The following is a 20,086-nucleotide window of genomic DNA, read 5'->3' as shown; positions in this document are numbered from 1 at the left end:
CCTCTTTTCTTTGTCTCTTTCTCTCTCTTTTCTTTCTCTCTCTCTCTCCTCTCTTTGTCTCTTTCTCTCTCTCTCTCCTCTCTTTGTCTCTTTCTCTGTGTCTCTCTCTCTCTCCTCTCTTTCTCTCTCTTTTCTTTCTCTCTCTCTCTCCTCTCTTTGTCTCTTTCTCTCTCTTTTCTTTTCTTGGTCTCTTTCTCTCGCTCTCTGTCTCTGTCTTTCTCTCCTCTCTGTTCTTGGTCTCTCTCTCTCCCTCTAGGTGAAGTTGTCAGTATTCTGGGAGTATATGAAGGCTATAGGGGTGGTGTTGTCCTGCGTCAGTATCTTCCTGTTCTTCAGTCACCACTTCGCCTCTCTCTTCTCTAACTACTGGCTCAGTCTGTGGACTGACGACCCGGTCGTCAACGGAACCCAGCCCAGCAGAGAGATGAGACTGGCGGTGTACGGAGCTCTGGGGGCCTCACAGGGTAAGGACGGTGGTGTGTGTTAGTCTGTGTGTCTGTGGACTGACGACCCAGTCGTCAACGGAACCCAGCCCAGCAGAGAGATGAGACTGGGGGTGTACGGGGCTCTGGGGGCCTCACAGGGTAAGGACGGTGGTGTGTGTTAGTCTCTGTGTCTGTGGACTGACGACCCAGTCGTCAACGGAACCCAGCCCAGCAGAGAGATGAGACTGGGGGTGTACGGGGCTCTGGGGGCCTCACAGGGTAAGGACGGTGGTGTGTGTTAGTCTCTGTGTCTGTGGACTGACGACCCAGTCGTCAACGGAACCCAGCCCAGCAGAGAGATGAGACTGGGGGTGTACGGGGCTCTGGGGGCCTCACAGGGTAAGGACGGTGGTGTGTGTTAGTCTGTGTGTCTGTGGACTGACGACCCAGTCGTCAACGGAACCCAGCCCAGCAGAGAGATGAGACTGGGGGTGTACGGGGCTCTGGGGCCTCACAGGGTAAGGACGGTGGTGTGTGTTAGTCTGTGTGTCTGTGGACTGACGACCCAGTCGTCAACGGAACCCAGCCCAGCAGAGAGATGAGACTGGGGGTGTACGGGGCTCTGTGGTGTGTGTTAGTCTCTGTGTCTGTGGACTGACGACCCAGTCGTCAACGGAACCCAGCCCAGCAGAGAGATGAGACTGGGGGTGTACGGGGCTCTGGGGGCCTCACAGGGTAAGGACGGTGGTGTGTGTTAGTCTCTGTGTGTCTGTGGACTGACGACCCAGTCGTCAACGGAACCCAGCCCAGCAGAGAGATGAGACTGGGGGTGTACGGGGCTCTGGGGGCCTCACAGGGTAAGGACGGTGGTGTGTGTTAGTCTCTGTGTGTCTGTGGACTGACGACCCAGTCGTCAACGGAACCCAGCCCAGCAGAGAGATGAGACTGGGGGTGTACGGGGCTCTGGGGGCCTCACAGGGTAAGGACGGTGGTGTGTGTTAGTCTCTGTGTCTGTGGACTGACGACCCGGTCGTCAACGGAACCCAGCCCAGCAGAGAGATGAGACTGGGGGTGTACGGGGCTCTGGGGGCCTCACAGGGTAAGGACGGTGGTGTGTGTTAGTCTCTGTGTCTGTGGACTGACGACCCAGTCGTCAACGGAACCCAGCCCAGCAGAGAGATGAGACTGGGGGTGTACGGGGCTCTGGGGGCCTCACAGGGTAAGGACGGTGGTGTGTGTTAGTCTGTGTGTCTGTGGACTGACGACCCGGTCGTCAACGGAACCCAGCCCAGCAGAGAGATGAGACTGGGGGTGTACGGGGCTCTGGGGGCCTCACAGGGTAAGGACGGTGGTGTGTGTTAGTCTCTGTGTCTATGGACTGACGACCCGGTCGTCAACGGAACCCAGCCCAGCAGAGAGATGAGACTGGGGGTGTACGGGGCTCTGGGGGCCTCACAGGGTAAGGACGGTGGTGTGTGTTAGTCTCTGTGTCTGTGGGTGGTATCCTGGTCTGTCTATAAGTCTTCATGTTCAACTCTCTCCCTTCCTCTCTCCTCTCTCTTCTCCCAATTCCCCCCTCCCCTCGCTCTCCTTCCCCTCTCTTTTTCTCCTTCTCCCCAAACCCCCTTCCCCACTCTCTTCTCCCCCTCTCTCCCCTACTCCCCATACCCTCGCTCCCCTACTCCCCATACCCTCGCTCTCCTCCCCCTCTCTCCCCATACCCCCTTCCCTCGCTCTTTCCCCTTCTCCCCATACCCCCTTCCCCTCTCTCTCACCATAACCCCCTCTCCTCCCCCATACCCCCTTTCCCACTCTCTCCTCCCCCTCTCTCTGTCCCCTACTCCCCATACCTCCCCCTCGCTCTTTCCTCTTCTCCTCATACCCCCTCCCCCTCTCTCACCATACCCCCTCTCTCCCCTCATACTCCCTTCCCTCTCTCTCTCACCATACCCCCCTCTCTCTCACCATACCCCCTCTCTCTCACCATACCCCCCGCTCCTCCCCCTCTCTCTCCTCATACCCCATTTCCCTCTCTCTCTCTCTTTCTCTCTCACCATACCCCCTCTCCTCCCCTCTCTCTCACCATACCCCCTCTCCTCCCCCTCTCTCTCCCCATACCCCATTCCCCTCTCTCTCACCATACCCCGTCTCTCCTCCCCCCTCTCTCTCACCATACCCCGTCTCTCCTCCCCCTCTCTCACCATACCCCCTCTCCTCCCCTCTCTCTCCCCATACCCCATCTCTCTCTCTCAGGCATAGCTGTGTTCTGCTACTCCATCTCTGTCTCTATCGGTGGTATATTAGCATCACGCTACCTCCACCAGTCCATGCTGTACAACGTACTGCGTTCCCCCATGTCCTTCTTCGAGCGCACCCCCAGCGGTAACCTGGTGAACCGTTTCTCCAAGGAGACAGACACCATTGACTCTATCATCCCAAGGTTTTTACAGAAAATATTTAGATATATATTTGTACAGAAAATCCTTAAATTATTTATTTGTTATTTTATTTTTTAAGTTGTTGATTTTATTATGTCTGTATAACATTTTTGTGTATTTATGAAAATGTGAAATTGTCTGAAATTTGTGTGTCGCCTGCTGTTGGTACCATGTAATGCCTGCTGTTGGTACCATGTAATGCCTGCTGTTGGTACCATGTAATGCCTGCTGTTGGTACCATGTAATGCCTGCTGTTGGTACCATGTAATGCCTGCTGTTGGTACCATGTAATGCCTGCTGTTGGTACCATGTAATGCCTGCTGTTGGTACCATGTAATGCCTGCTGTTGGTACCATGTAATGCCTGCTGTTGGTACCATGTAATGCCTGCTGTTGGTACCATGTAATGCCTGCTGTTGGTACCATGTAATGCCTGCTGTTGGTACCATGTAATGCCTGCTGTTGGTACCATGTAATGCCTGCTGTTGGTACCATGTAATGCCTGCTGTTGGTACCATGTAATGCCTGCTGTTGGTACCATGTAATGCCTGCTGTTGGTACCATGTAATAATGCCTGCTGTTGGTACCATGTAATGCCCTGTTGGTACCATGTAATGCCTGCTGTTGGTACCATGTAATGCCTGCTGTTGGTACCATGTAATGCCTGCTGTTGGTACCATGTAATGCCTGCTGTTGGTACCATGTAATGCCTGCTGTTGGTACCATGTAATGCCTGCTGTTGGTACCATGTAATGCCTGCTGTTGGTACCATGTAATGCCTGCTGTTGGTACCATGTAATGCTGCCTTATAGAAGTAAATATTTCCCTGTCGCCTGCTGTTGGTACCATGTAATGCCTGCTGTTGGTACCATGTAATGCCTGCTGTTGGTACCATGTAATGCCTGCTGTTGGTACCATGTAATGCCTGCTGTTGGTACCATGTAATGACTGCTGTTGGTACCATGTAATGCTGCCTTATAGAAGTAAATATTTCCCTGTCACCTGCTGTTGGTACCATGTAATGCCTGCTGTTGGTACCATGTAATGCCTGCTGTTGGTACCATGTAATGCCTGCTGTTGGTACCATGTAATGCTGCCTTATAGAAGTAAATATTTCCCTGTCGCCTGCTGTTGGTACCATGTAATGCCTGCTGTTGGTACCACGTAATGCTGCCTTATCTCTCCTCTCTCCCCAGTATCATTAAGATGTTCATGGGCTCCATGTTCAACGTAGTAGGATCCTGTGTGGTCATACTGATCGCTACTCCACTAGTGGCTATTATCATACCTCCTCTGGGGATACTCTACTTCTTTGTCCAGGTGGGTCGCTGAGGGGGGGAGGGAGAGAGGGGGGGGGGAGAGAGAGGACGGGTGAGGGACAGAGTGAGTTAGAGAGAGGGGGAGTGTGTGAGAGAGGGGTGTGTGTGAAAGAGAGCGGGGGGTTACAGAGAGAGGGGGGGGGGTTGAGAGAGAGAGGGGGATGAGAGAGAGATCCCTACTCATTGTTATTTTATCTCCCTCCATCACATCCCTCCATGTCATCTCTCCATGTCATCTCTCCATGTCATCCCTCCATCACATCCCTCCATCACATCCCTCCATCACATCCCTCCATGTCATCCCTCCATCACATCCCTCCATGTCATCCCTCCATGTCATCCCTCCATCACATCCCTCCATCACATCCCTCCATGTCATCTCTCCATGTCATCCCTCCATCACATCCCTCCATCACATCCCTCCATGTCATCCCTCCATCACATCCCTCCATGTCATCCCTCCATGTTATCCCTCCATCACATCCCTCCATGTCATCCCTCCATGTCATCCCTCCATCACATCCCTCCATCACATCCCTCCATGTCATCCCTCCATCACATCCCTCCATGTCATCCCTCCATCACATCCCTCCATCACATCCCTCCATCACATCCCTCCATGTCATCCCTCCATCACATCCCTCCCTCCATCACATCCCTCCATGTCATCCCTCCCTCCATCACATCCCTCCATCACATCCCTCCATGTCATCCCTCCATCACATCCCTCCATGTCATCCCTCCATCACATCCCTCCATGTCATCCCTCCATCTCATCCCTCCATGTCATCCCTCCATTTCATCCCTCCATCACATCCCTCCATGTCATCCCTCCATGTCATCCCTCCATCACATCCCTCCATGTCATTCCTCCATCACATCCCTCCATCACATCCCTCCATCACATCCCTCCATGTCATCCCTCCATGTCATCCCTCCATGTCATCCCTCCATCACATCCCTCCATGTCATCCCTCCATCACATCCCTCCATGTCATCCCTCCATCACATCCCTCCATGTCATCCCTCCATCACATCCCTCCATGTCATCCCTCCATCACATCCCTCCATGTCATCCCTCCATCACATCCCTCCATGTCATCCCTCCATCACATCCCTCCATGTCATCCCTCCATGTCATCCCTCCATCACATCCCTCCATGTCATCCCTCCATCACATCCCTCCATGTCATCCCTCCATCACATCCCTCCATGTCATCCCTCCATGTCATCCCTCCATCACATCCCTCCATCACATCCCTCCATGTCATCCCTCCATGTCATCCCTCCATGTCATCCCTCCATCACATCCCTCCATGTCATCCCTCCATCACATCCCTCCATGTCATCCCTCCATCACATCCCTCCATGTCATCCCTCCATCACATCCCTCCATGTCATCCCTCCTCATCCCTCCATGTCATCCCTCCATGTCATCCCTCCATCACATCCCTCCATGTCATCCCTCCATCACATCCCTCCATGTCATCCCTCCATCACATCCCTCCATGTCATCCCTCCATGTCATCCCTCCATGTCATCCCTCCATCACATCCCTCCATGTCATCCCTCCATGTCATCCCTCCATGTCATCCCTCCATCACATCCCTCCATGTCATCCCTCCATCACATCCCTCCATGTCATCCCTCCATCACATCCCTCCATGTCATCCCTCCATCACATCCCTCCATGTCATCCCTCCATCACATCCCTCCATGTCATCCCTCCATCACATCCCTCCATGTCATCCCTCCATGTCATCCCTCCATGTCATCCCTCCATCACATCCCTCCATGTCATCCCTCCATCACATCCCTCCATGTCATCCCTCCATCACATCCCTCCATGTCATCCCTCCATCACATCCCTCCATGTCATCCCTCCATCACATCCCTCCATGTCATCCCTCCATCACATCCCTCCATGTCATCCCTCCATCACATCCCTCCATGTCATCCCTCCATCACATCCCTCCATGTCATCCCTCCATCACATCCCTCCATGTCATCCCTCCATGTCATCCCTCCATGTCATCCCTCCATGTCATCCCTCCATGTCATCCCTCCATGTCATCCCTCCATCACATCCCTCCATGTCATCCCTCCATCACATCCCTCCATGTCATCCCTCCATCACATCCCTCCATGTCATCCCTCCATGTCATCCCTCCATCACATCCCTCCATGTCATCCCTCCATCACATCCCTCCATGTCATCCCTCCGTGTCATCCCTCCGTGTCATCCCTCCGTGTCATCCCTCCGTGTCATCCCTTCGTGTCATCCCTCCGTGTCATCCCTCCATCATCCCTCCGTGTCATCCCTCCATCACATCCCTCCGTGTCATCCCTCCATGTCATCCCTCCATCACATCCATCCATGTCATCCCTCCATGTCATCCCTCCGTGTCATCCCTCCATCACATCCCTCCGTGTCATCCCTCCGTGTCATCCCTCCGTGTCATCCCTCCGTTTCATCCCTCCGTGTCATCCCTCCATCATGTTCCCTCCGTGTCATCCCTCCATCATGTTCCCTCCATGTCATCCCTCCGTGTCATCCCTCCGTGTCATCCCTCCGTTTCATCCCTCCGTGTCATCCCTCCGTGTCATCCCTCCATCATGTTCCCTCCATGTCATCCCTCCGTATCATCCCTCCGTGTCATCCCTCCGTGTCATCCCTCCGTGTCATCCCTCCGTTTCATCCATCATGTTCCCTCCATGTCATCCCTCCGTGTCATCCCTCCGTGTCATCCCTCCGTGTCATCCCTCCGTGTCATCCCTCCGTGTCATCCCTCCCCACAGCGTTTCTACGTGGCGTCGTCTCGTCAGTTGAAGCGTCTGGAGTCCGTCAGTCGCTCCCCGGTCTACACACACTTCAACGAGACGTTGCTAGGCGCCAGCGTCATCCGAGCCTTTGGGGAGCAGGAGCGCTTCATCAGGGAGAGTGACGGTCGAGTTGACCACAACCAGAAAGCATACTACCCCAGCATCGTAGCCAACCGGTGAGGAGCGCGGTCACACACACACACCTTTATTGGTTGAATCAATAAGTCATGTTGAGATATAAAATATTTTTAAAACAAAATCCAAACTAATGAGACCTGGTCAACATTTATAGCAGGTACTATTAACATTCACCTGCGTCTGGAGTTTGTAGGGAACTGTACCGTAATGTTTCTAATATCTCTGTGTTGTAGGTGGCTGGCGGTGTGTCTGGAGTTTGTAGGGAAATGTACCGTAATGTTTCTAATATCTCTGTGTTGTAGGTGGCTGGCGGTGCGTCTGGAGGGAACCGTACCGTAATGTTTCTAATATCTCTGTGTTGGAGGTGGCTGGCGGTGCGTCTGGAGGGAACCGTACCGTAATGTTTCTAATATCTCTGGGTGTTTTAGGTGGCTGGCGGTGTGTCTGGAGTTTGTAGGGAACGGTACCGTAATGTTTCTAATATCTCTGTGTTGTAGGTGGCTGGCGGTGCGTCTGGAGTTTGTAGGGAACTGTACCGTAATGTTTCTAATATCTCTGTGTGTTTTAGGTGGCTGGCGGTGCGTCTGGAGGGAACGGTACCGTAATGTTTCTAATATCTCTGTGTGTTGTAGGTGGCTGGCGGTGCGTCTGGAGTTTGTAGGGAACTGTACCGTAATGTTTCTAATATCTCTGGGTGGCTGGCGGTGCTTCTGGAGTTTGTAGGGAACTGTACCGTAATGTTTCTAATATCTCTATGTGTTGTAGGTGGCTGGCGGTGCGTCTGGAGTTTGTAGGGAACTGTACCGTAATGTTTCTAATATCTCTATGTGTTGTAGGTGGCTGGCGGTGCGTCTGGAGTTTGTAGGGAACGGTATCGTAATGTTTGCTGCTCTGTTTGCTGTGATGGCTAGAGAGAGCCTCAGCCCTGGGATCATGGGCCTGTCCATCTCATACGCACTACAGGTAAGTAACGTGTTTGTGTGTGTGTGTGGTGTTTCATTTTTTAAAAACGGTTTAGTTTCACAGCCGGTCCCCCCCCCCCCAAAAAAAACAGGCAGTGGATGAATGAGGATCTTCAAGTTAAAGATGAACCTTGTTTTTCTGGGAGTCCTGTCAGTCCTGAGAGCCCAGGGGAGCCCAGGTTGTTTAACCCTGTCAGTCCTGAGACCACAGGTTGTTTAACCCTGTCAGTCCTGAGACCACAGGTTGTTTAACCCTGTCAGTCCTGAGACCACAGGTTGTTTAACCCTATCAGTCCTGAGACCCCAGGTTGTTTAACCCTATCAGTCCTGAGACCCCAGGTTGTTTAACCCTATCAGTCCTGAGAGCCCAGGTTGTTTAACCCTATCAGTCCTGAGAGCCCAGGGGACCCCAGGTTGTTTAACCCTATCAGTCCTGAGAGCCCAGGTTGTTTAACCCTATCAGTCCTGAGAGCCCAGGTTGTTTAACCCTATCAGTCCTGAGACCCCAGGTTGTTTAACCCTATCAGTCCTGAGACCCCAGGTTGTTTAACCCTATCAGTCCTGAGACCCCAGGTTGTTTAACCCTATCAGTCCTGAGACCCCAGGTTGTTTAACCCTATCAGTCCTGAGACCCCAGGGTACCCCAGGTTGTTTAACCCTGTCATTCCTGAGACCCCAGGTTGTTTAACCCTATCAGTCCTGAGACCTCATGTGTGTATCTCAGCTGTTCATAGATGACATCATAGATAGCTTTTAATACTGGTTTGTGACTCAAACCATTCGGACTCTACTTTGCCTCTCTCCGTCTCTGCCTCTCTCTGCCTCTCCTTATCTCTTCCTCTGTCTTTCTGTCTCTCTCTGTCTCTGCCTCTCCTTCTCTCTCTCTGCCTCTCCTTCTCTCTGCTTCTCATTCTCTCTGCCTCTGTCTTTCTGTCTCTCTCTGTCTCTGCCTCTCCTTCTCTCTGCCTCTGTCTTTCTGTCTCTCTCTGTCTCTGCCTCTCCTTCTCTCTCTCTGCCTCTCCTTCTCTCTGCTTCTCCTTCTCTCTGCCTCTGTCTTTCTGTCTCTGCCTCTCCTTCTCTCTGCCCCTGTCTTTCTGTCTCTCTTTCTCTCTGTCCTGTAGCTGACGGCCTCTCTGACCTGGCTAGTGAGGATGTCTTCAGATCTGGAAACCAACATTGTGGCCGTGGAGAGAGTCAAGGAGTACGAAGACACAGAGAAAGAGGTACGTCTGTGTGTTTATGTTCTCATACACAACTCTGTAGGTAGAGCTGTTGTTGTGACTGTGTGTGTGTTGTTGTGACTGTGTGTGTTGTTGTGACTGTGTGTGTTGTTGTGACTGTGTGTTGTTGTGACTGTGTGTTGTTGTGACTGTGTGTGTGTTGTTGTGACTGTGTGTGTGTTGTTGTGACTGTGTGTGTTGTTGTGACTGTGTGTGTGTTGTTGTGACTGTGTGTGTGTTGTTGTGACTGTGTGTGTTGTTGTGACTGTGTGTGTTGTTGTGACTGTGTGTGTTGTTGTGACTGTGTGTGTTGTTGTGACTGTGTGTGTTGTTGGGACTGTGTGTGTTGTTGGGACTGTGTGTTGTTGTGACTGTGTGTGTTGTTGTGACTGTGTGTGTTGTTGTGACTGTGTGTGTTGTTGTGACTGTGTGTGTTGTTGTGACTGTGTGTGTTGTTGTGGCTGTGTGTGTTGTTGTGGCTGTGTGTTGTTGTGACTGTGTGTGGTGTTGTGACTATGTGTGGTGTTGTGACTGTGTGTGGTGTTGTGACTGTGTGTTGTTGTGACTGTGTGTTGTAGAGCTGTGACGGCATTTTGGAAGACTGTTATTGGTCAACCAAATCTACTTCTATAAAATAACATATGACCTGCCGTACTGTCCTTCAGTCAGCTGGTCTTTCTACTTCTATAAAATAACATATGACCTGCCATACTGTCCTTCAGTCAGCTGGTCTTTCTACTCCTATAAAATAACATATGACCTGCCATACTGTCCTTCAGTCAGCTGGTCTTTCTATAAAATAACATATGACCTGCCATACTGTCCTTCAGTCAGCTGGTCTCTCTACTTCTATAAAATAACATATGACCTGCCATACTGTCCTTCAGTCAGCTGGTCTTTCTACTTCTATAAAATAACATATGACCTGCCGTACTGTCCTTCAGTCAGCTGGTCTTTCTACTCCTATAAAATAACATATGACCTGCCATACTGTCCTTCAGTCAGCTGGTCTTTCTACTTCTATAAAATAACATATGACCTGCCATACTGTCCTTCAGTCAGCTGGTCTTTCTACTTCTATAAAATAACAAATGACCTGTCGTACTGTCCTTCAGTCAGCTGGTCTTTCTATAAAATAACATATGACCTGCCATACTGTATTCAGTCAGCTGGTCTTTCTATAAAATAACTTATGACCTGCCATACTGTCCTTCAGTCAGCTGGTCTTTCTATAAAATAACATATGACCTGCCATACTGTCTTCAGTCAGCTGGTCTTTCTACTTCTATAAAATAACATATCACCTGCCATACTGTCCTTCAGTCAGCTGGTCTTTCTATAAAATAACATATGACCTGCCATACTGTCCTTCAGTCAGCTGGTCTTTCTATAAAATAACATATGACCTGCCATACTGTCTTCAGTCAGCTGGTCTTTCTACTTCTATAAATAACATATGCCCTGCCATACTGTCCTTCAGTCAGCTGGTCTTTCTACTTCTATAAAATAACATATGACCTGCCGTACTGTCCTTCAGTCAGCTGGTCTTTCTATAAAATAACATATGACCTGCCATACTGTATTCAGTCAGCTGGTCTTTCTATAAAATAACATATGACCTGCCATACTGTCCTTCAGTCAGCTGGTCTTTCTATAAAATAACATATGACCTGCCATACTGTCCTTCATTCAGCTGGTCTTTCTACTTCTATAAATAACATATGCCCTGCCATACTGACCTTCAGTCAGCTGGTCTTTCTACTTCTATAAAATAACATATGACCTGCCATACTGTCCTTCAGTCAGCTGGTCTTTCTACTTCTATAAAATAACATATGACCTGCCATACTGTCCTTCAGTCAGCTGGTCTTTCTACTTCTATAAAATAACATATGACCTGCCATACTGTCCTTCAGTCAGCTGGTCTTTCTACTTCTATAAAATAACATATGACCTTCCGTACTGTCCTTCAGTCAGCTGGTCTTTCTATAAAATAACATATGACCTGCCATACTGTATTCAGTCAGCTGGTCTTTCTATAAAATAACATATGACCTGCCATACTGTCCTTCAGTCAGCTGGTCTTTCTATAAAATAACATATGACCTGCCATACTGTCCTTCATTCAGCTGGTCTTTCTACTTCTATAAATAACATATGCCCTGCCATACTGACCTTCAGTCAGCTGGTCTTTCTACTTCTATAAAATAACATATGACCTGCCATACTGTCCTTCAGTCAGCTGGTCTTTCTACTTCTATAAAATAACATATGACCTGCCATACTGTCCTTCAGTCAGCTGGTCTTTCTACTTCTATAAAATAACATATGACCTGCCATACTGTCTTCAGTCAGCTGGTCTTTCTATAAAATAACATATGACCTGCCGTACTGTCCTTCAGTCAGCTGGTCTTTCTATAAAATAACATATGACCTGCCATACTGTCCTTCAGTCAGCTGGTCTTTCTACTTCTATAAAATAACATATGACCTGCCATACTGTTCTTCAGTCAGCTGGTCTTTCTACTTCTATAAAATAACATATGACCTGCCATACTGTCCTTCAGTCAGCTGGTCTTTCTATAAAATAACATATGACCTGCCGTACTGTCCTTCAGTCAGCTGGTCTTTCTATAAAATAACATATGACCTGCCATACTGTCCTTCAGTCAGCTGGTCTTTCTACTCCTATAAAATAATATATGACCTGCCATACTGTCCTTCAGTCAGCTGGTCTTTCTATAAAATAACATATGACCTGCCATACTGTCCTTCAGTCAGCTGGTCTTTCTACTTCTATAAAATAACATATGACCTGCCATACTGTCCTTCAGTCAGCTGGTCTTTCTACTTCTATAAAATAACATATGACCTGCCATACTGTCTTCAGTCAGCTGGTCTTTCTATAAAATAACATATGACCTGCCGTACTGTCCTTCAGTCAGCTGGTCTTTCTATAAAATAACATATGACCTGCCATACTGTCCTTCAGTCAGCTGGTCTTTCTACTTCTATAAAATAACATATGACCTGCCATACTGTCCTTCAGTCAGCTGGTCTTTCTACTTCTATAAAATAACATATGACCTGCCATACTGTCCTTCAGTCAGCTGGTCTTTCTATAAAATAACATATGACCTGCCGTACTGTCCTTCAGTCAGCTGGTCTTTCTATAAAATAACATATGACCTGCTATACTGTCCTTCAGTCAGCTGGTCTTTCTACTTCTATAAAATAACATATGACCTGCCATACTGTCCTTCAGTCAGCTGGTCTTTCTACTCCTATAAAATAACATATGACCTGCCATACTGTCCTTCAGTCAGCTGGTCTTTCTATAAAATAACATATGACCTGCCGTACTGTCCTTCAGTCAGCTGGTCTTTCTATAAAATAACATATGACCTGCCATACTGTCCTTCAGTCAGCTGGTCTTTCTACTTCTATAAAATAACATATGACCTGCCATACTGTCCTTCAGTCAGCTGGTCTTTCTACTTCTATAAAATAACATATGACCTGCCATACTGTCCTTCAGTCAGCTGGTCTTTCTACTCCTATAAAATAACATATGACCTGCCATACTGTCCTTCATTCAGCTGGTCTTTCTACTTCTATAAATAACATATGCCCTGCCATACTGACCTTCAGTCAGCTGGTCTTTCTACTTCTATAAAATAACATATGACCTGCCATACTGTCCTTCAGTCAGCTGGTCTTTCTACTTCTATAAAATAACATATGACCTGCCATACTGTCCTTCAGTCAGCTGGTCTTTCTACTTCTATAAAATAACATATGACCTGCCATACTGTCTTCAGTCAGCTGGTCTTTCTATAAAATAACATATGACCTGCCGTACTGTCCTTCAGTCAGCTGGTCTTTCTATAAAATAACATATGACCTGCCATACTGTCCTTCAGTCAGCTGGTCTTTCTACTTCTATAAAATAACATATGACCTGCCATACTGTTCTTCAGTCAGCTGGTCTTTCTACTTCTATAAAATAACATATGACCTGCCATACTGTCCTTCAGTCAGCTGGTCTTTCTATAAAATAACATATGACCTGCCGTACTGTCCTTCAGTCAGCTGGTCTTTCTATAAAATAACATATGACCTGCCATACTGTCCTTCAGTCAGCTGGTCTTTCTACTCCTATAAAATAATATATGACCTGCCATACTGTCCTTCAGTCAGCTGGTCTTTCTATAAAATAACATATGACCTGCCATACTGTCCTTCAGTCAGCTGGTCTTTCTACTTCTATAAAATAACATATGACCTGCCATACTGTCCTTCAGTCAGCTGGTCTTTCTACTTCTATAAAATAACATATGACCTGCCATACTGTCTTCAGTCAGCTGGTCTTTCTATAAAATAACATATGACCTGCCGTACTGTCCTTCAGTCAGCTGGTCTTTCTATAAAATAACATATGACCTGCCATACTGTCCTTCAGTCAGCTGGTCTTTCTACTTCTATAAAATAACATATGACCTGCCATACTGTCCTTCAGTCAGCTGGTCTTTCTACTTCTATAAAATAACATATGACCTGCCATACTGTCCTTCAGTCAGCTGGTCTTTCTATAAAATAACATATGACCTGCCGTACTGTCCTTCAGTCAGCTGGTCTTTCTATAAAATAACATATGACCTGCTATACTGTCCTTCAGTCAGCTGGTCTTTCTACTTCTATAAAATAACATATGACCTGCCATACTGTCCTTCAGTCAGCTGGTCTTTCTACTCCTATAAAATAACATATGACCTGCCATACTGTCCTTCAGTCAGCTGGTCTTTCTATAAAATAACATATGACCTGCCGTACTGTCCTTCAGTCAGCTGGTCTTTCTATAAAATAACATATGACCTGCCATACTGTCCTTCAGTCAGCTGGTCTTTCTACTTCTATAAAATAACATATGACCTGCCATACTGTCCTTCAGTCAGCTGGTCTTTCTACTTATATAAAATAACATATGACCTGCCATACTGTCCTTCAGTCAGCTGGTCTTTCTACTCCTATAAAATAACATATGACCTGCCATACTGTCCTTCAGTCAGCTGATCTTTCTACTCCTATAAAATAACATATGACCTGCCATACTGTCCTTCAGTCAGCTGGTCTTTCTACTCCTATAAAATAACATATGACCTGCCATACTGTCCTTCAGTCAGCTGATCTTTCTACTTCTATAAAATAACATATGACCTGCCATACTGTCCTTCAGTCAGCTGGTCTTTCTACTTCTATAAAATAACATATGACCTGCCATACTGTCCTTCAGTCAGCTGGTCTTTCTACTCCTATAAAATAACATATGACCTGCCGTACTGTCCTTCAGTCAGCTGGTCTTTCTATAAAATAACATATGACCTGCCATACTGTCCTTCAGTCAGCTGGTCTTTCTACTCCTATAAAATAACATATGACCTGCCATACTGTCCTTCAGTCAGCTGGTCTTTCTATAAAATAACATATGACCTGCCATACTGTCCTTCAGTCAGCTGGTCTTTCTACTTCTATAAAATAACATATGACCTGCCATACTGTCCTTCAGTCAGCTGGTCTTTCTACTCCTATAAAATAACATATGACCTGCCATACTGTCCTTCAGTCAGCTGGTCTTTCTACTCCTATAAAATAACATATGACCTGCCATACTGTCCTTCAGTCAGCTGGTCTTTCTACTTCTATAAAATAACATATGACCTGCCATACTGTCCTTCAGTCAGCTGGTCTTTCTACTTCTATAAAATAACATATGACCTGCCATACTGTCCTTCAGTCAGCTGGTCTTTCTACTCCTATAAAATAACATATGACCTGCCGTACTGTCCTTCAGTCAGCTGGTCTTTCTATAAAATAACATATGACCTGCCATACTGTCCTTCAGTCAGCTGGTCTTTCTATAAAATAACATATGACCTGCCATACTGTCCTTCAGTCAGCTGGTCTTTCTACTTCTTTAAAACAGTTATGACGGTTATTTTATTTATTTAGTTATGTACACGGGAACTCTGTGTGTATATACCTCTGTTTGTTTGTCCCCTCCCAGGCGGACTGGAGACATGACCAATCGTCTCTGCCTCCAGGCTGGCCCACAGCAGGCAACATAGACATCAGAGGGTTTGGTCTGCGATATAGAGAGGACCAGGAACTGGCAGTACGCAACATCACCGTAGCCATCCACGGAGGAGAGAAGGTATGTGACGGGGGGGTACGGACTGTGTGACAGGAGGGTACGGACTGTGTGACAGGAGGGTACGGTCTGTGTGACAGGAGGGTACGGTCTGTGTGACAGGAGGGTACGGGCTGTGTGACAGGAGGGTACGGGCTGTGTGACAGGAGGGTACGGGCTGTGTGACAGGAGGGTACGGTCTGTGTGACAGGAGGGTACGGTCTGTGTGACAGGAGGGTACGGTCTGTGTGACAGGAGGGTACGGGCTGTGTGACAGGAGGGTACGGGCTGTGTGACAGGAGGGTACGGGCTGTGTGACAGGAGGGTACAGTCTGTGTGACAGGAGGGTACAGTCTGTGTGACAGGAGGGTACGGTCTGTGTGACAGGAGGGTACGGTCTGTGTGACTGGGGATTAGGCTGTGTGACAGGAGGGTACGGGCTGAGTGACGGGGGATTAGGCTGCGTGACAGGAGGGTACGGGCTGCGGGGATTAGGCTGCGTGACAGGAGGGTACGGGCTGCATGACGGGGGTGTGACCGGGATTAGGCTGTGTGACGGGGATTAGGCTGAGTGACGGGGATTAGGCTGCGTGACGGGGATTAGGCTGCATGACGGGGGATTAGGCTGAGTGACGGGGGATTAGGCTGAGTGACGGGGATTAGGCTGAGTGACGGGGATTAGGCTGAGTGACGGGGATTAGGCTGCGTGACGGGGGATTAGGCTGAGTGACGGGGGATTAGGCTGAGTGACGGGGATTAGGCTGAGTGACGGGGATTAGGCTGCGTGACGGGGGATTAGGCTGAGTGACGGGGATTAGGCTGAGTGACGGGGATTAGGCTGAGTGACGGGGATTAGGCTGAGTGACGGGGATTAGGCTGAGTGACTGGGGATTAGGCTGTGTGACGGGTACGGGCTGAGTGACGGGGATTAGGCTGAGTGACGGGGATTAGGCTGCATGACGGGGGAATAGGCTGAGTGACGGGGATTAGGCTGAGTGACGGGGATTAGGCTGCGTGACGGGGGATTAGGCTGCGTGACGGGGATTAGGCTGAGTGACGGGGATTAGGCTGAGTGACGGGGATTAGGCTGAGTGACGGGAGGGGATTAGGCTGCATGACGGGGATTAGGCTGAGTGACGGGGATTAGGCTGAGTGACGGGGATTAGGCTGAGTGACGGGGGATTAGGCTGTGTGACAGGAGGGTACGGGCTGAGTGACGGGGATTAGGCTGAGTGACGGGGATTAGGCTGCGTGACGGGGATTAGGCTGAGTGACGGGATTAGGCTGCGTGACGGGGATTAGGCTGAGTGACGGGGGATTAGGCTGCGTGACGGGCGATTAGGCTGAGTGACGGGGATTAGGCTGAGTGACGGGGGATTAGGCTGAGTGACGGGGATTAGGCTGAGTGACGGGGATTAGGCTGAGTGACGGGAGGGGATTAGGCTGAGTGACGGGAGGGGATTAGGCTGAGTGACGGGCGATTAGGCTGAGTGACGGGGGATTAGGCTGCGTGACGGGAGGGGATTAGGCTGCGTGACGGGAGGGGATTAGGCTGCGTGACGGGAGGGGATTAGGCTGCGTGACGGGAGGGGATTAGGCTGAGTGACGGGGGATTAGGCTGCGTGACGGGGATTAGGCTGAGTGACGGGGATTAGGCTGAGTGACGGGGATTAGGCTGAGTGACGGGAGGGGATTAGGCTGCATGACGGGGGATTAGGCTGAGTGACGGGGATTAGGCTGAGTGACGGGATTAGGCTGAGTGACGGGGATTAGGCTGTGTGACAGGAGGGTACGGGCTGAGTGACGGGGGATTAGGCTGAGTGACGGGGGATTAGGCTGCGTGACGGGGATTAGGCTGAGTGACGGGGATTAGGCTGCGTGACGGGGATTAGGCTGGTGACGGGGGATTAGGCTGAGTGACGGGAGGGGATTAGGCTGAGTGACGGGAGGGGATTAGGCTGAGTGACGGGAGGGGATTAGGCTGAGTGACGGGGATTAGGCTGAGTGACTGGGGATTAGGCTGAGTGACTGGGGATTAGGCTGAGTGACTGGGGATTAGGCTGAGTGACTGGGGATTAGGCTGAGTGACGGGGGATTAGGCTGAGTGACGGGGGATTAGGCTGAGGACGGGGATTAGGCTGAGGGAGGGGATTAGGCTGAGTGACGGGAGGGGATTAGGCTGAGTGACGGGCGATTAGGCGGGAGTGACGGGGGATTAGGCTGCGTGACGGGAGGGGATTAGGCTGCGTGACGGGAGGGGATTAGGCTGCGTGACGGGAGGGGATTAGGCTGCGTGACGGGAGGGGATTAGGCTGCGTGACGGGAGGGGATTAGGCTGAGTGACGGGGATTAGGCTGAGTGACGGGGGATTAGGCTGCGTGACGGGAGGGGATTAGGCTGAGTGACGGGGATTAGGCTGAGGACGGGGATTAGGCTGAGTGACGGGAGGGGATTAGGCTGCGTGACGGGAGGGGATTAGGCTGAGTGACGGGGGGATTAGGCTGAGTGACTGGAGGGGATTAGGCTGAGTGACTGGGGATTAGGCTGAGTGACTGGGGGATTAGGCTGAGTGACGGGGGATTAGGCTGAGTGACGGGAGGGGATTAGGCTGAGTGACGGGAGGGGATTAGGCTGAGTGACGGGCGATTAGGCTGAGTGACGGGGGATTAGGCTGCGTGACGGGAGGGGATTAGGCTGCGTGACGGGAGGGGATTAGGCTGCGTGACGGGAGGGGATTAGGCTGCGTGACGGGAGGGGATTAGGCTGCGTGACGGGAGGGGATTAGGCTGAGTGACGGGGGATTAGGCTGAGTGACGGGGGATTAGGCTGCGTGACGGGAGGGGATTAGGCTGAGTGACGGGGATTAGGCTGAGTGACGGGGATTAGGCTGAGTGACGGGAGGGGATTAGGCTGCGTGACGGGAGGGGATTAGGCTGAGTGACGGGAGGGGATTAGGCTGAGTGACGGGAGGGGATTAGGCTGAGTGACGGGGGGATTAGGCTGAGTGACTGGGGATTAGGCTGAGTGACTGGGGATTAGGCTGAGTGACTGGGGATTAGGCTGAGTGACTGGGGATTAGGCTGAGTGACTGGGGATTAGGCTGAGTGACTGGGGATTAGGCTGCGTGATGGGAGGGGATTTAGGCTGCGTGACGGGAGGGGATTATTGTTGTTGTTATTCCAGGTGGGTATAGTAGGTCGTACAGGAGCAGGGTAGTGACTGTTGTTGTTGTTATTCCAGGTGGGTATAGTAGGTCGTACAGGAGCAGGGTTGTGACTGTTGTTGTTGTTCCAGGTGGGTATAGTAGGTCGTACAGGTGCAGGGTAGTGACTGTTGTTGTTGTTATTCCAGGTGGGTATAGTAGGTCGTACAGGAGCAGGGTAGTGACTGTTGTTGTTGTTGTTCCAGGTGGGTATAGTAGGTCGTACAGGAGCAGGGTAGTGACTGTTGTTGTTGTTCCAGGTGGGTATTGTAGGTCTTACAGGAGCAGGGTAGTGGTTGTTGTTGTTCCAGGTGGGTATAGTAGGTCGTACAGGAGCAGGGTAGTGACTGTTGTTGTTCCAGGTGGGTATAGTAGGTCGTACAGGAGCAGGGTAGTGACTGTTGTTGTTCCAGGTGGGTATAGTAGGTCGTACAGGAGCAGGGTAGTGACTGTTGTTGTTCCAGGTGGGTATTGTAGGTCGTACAGGAGCAGGGTAGTGACTGTTGTTGTTGTTGTTCCAGGTGGGTATAGTAGGTCGTACAGGAGCAGGGTAGTGACTGTTGTTGTTCCAGGTGGGTATAGTAGGTCGTACAGGAGCAGGGTAGTGACTGTTGTTGTTCCAGGTGGGTATAGTAGGTCGTACAGGAGCAGGGTAGTGACTGTTGTTGTTATTCCAGGTGGGTATTGTAGGTCGTACAGGAGCAGGGTAGTGACTGTTGTTGTTGTTGTTCCAGGTGGGTATAGTAGGTCGTACAGGAGCAGGGTAGTGACTGTTGTTGTTCCAGGTGGGTATAGTAGGTCGTACAGGAGCAGGGTAGTGACTGTTGTTGTTGTTCCAGGTGGGTATTGTAGGTCGTACAGGAGCAGGGTAGTGACTGTTGTTGTTCCAGGTGGGTATAGTAGGTCGTACAGGAGCAGGGTAGTGACTGTTGTTGTTGTTGTTCCAGGTGGGTATAGTAGGTCGTACAGGAGCAGGGAAGTCCTCTCTGACTCTAGGATTGTTCCGCATCATCGAGGCGTGTGAGGGAGAGATTCATATCGATGGAGTTAACATCGCCACGCTGGGTCTCCATGAACTACGCTCCAGGATCACCATCATACCACAGGTACACACCCACGGCCCATACAGACACACTGACCCACACACCCACGGTCCATACAGACACACTGACCCACACACCCACGGTCCATACAGACACACTGACCCACACACCCACGGTCCATACAGACACACTGACCCACACACCCACGGTCCATACAGACACACTGACCCACACACCCACGGTCCATACAGACACACTGACCCACACACCCACGGTCCATACAGACACACTCAGACTGACCCACACACCCACGGTCCATACAGACACACT

General features: G+C 50.0%; 1 protein-coding gene across 1 annotated transcript in view; it reads left to right on the top strand.

Moving 5' to 3' along the window:
- abcc1 (ATP binding cassette subfamily C member 1 (ABCC1 blood group)) overlaps nucleotides 1-20,086 on the top strand; it is a 73,741-nt gene that overhangs the window by 49,652 nt on the left and 4,003 nt on the right. Inside the window, 8 exon segments of the mRNA XM_065010971.1 lie at nucleotides 257-464; nucleotides 2,679-2,865; nucleotides 4,059-4,182; nucleotides 6,981-7,180; nucleotides 7,979-8,105; nucleotides 9,226-9,327; nucleotides 15,389-15,535; nucleotides 19,661-19,819. Coding sequence (XP_064867043.1) covers nucleotides 257-464; nucleotides 2,679-2,865; nucleotides 4,059-4,182; nucleotides 6,981-7,180; nucleotides 7,979-8,105; nucleotides 9,226-9,327; nucleotides 15,389-15,535; nucleotides 19,661-19,819 — 1,254 coding nt within the window.

The sequence above is a fragment of the Oncorhynchus nerka genome, linkage group LG26, assembly GCF_034236695.1.
Source record: "Oncorhynchus nerka isolate Pitt River linkage group LG26, Oner_Uvic_2.0, whole genome shotgun sequence".
NCBI lineage: Eukaryota > Metazoa > Chordata > Actinopteri > Salmoniformes > Salmonidae > Oncorhynchus > Oncorhynchus nerka.
This window is presented reverse-complemented; position numbering and strand designations above follow the sequence as displayed.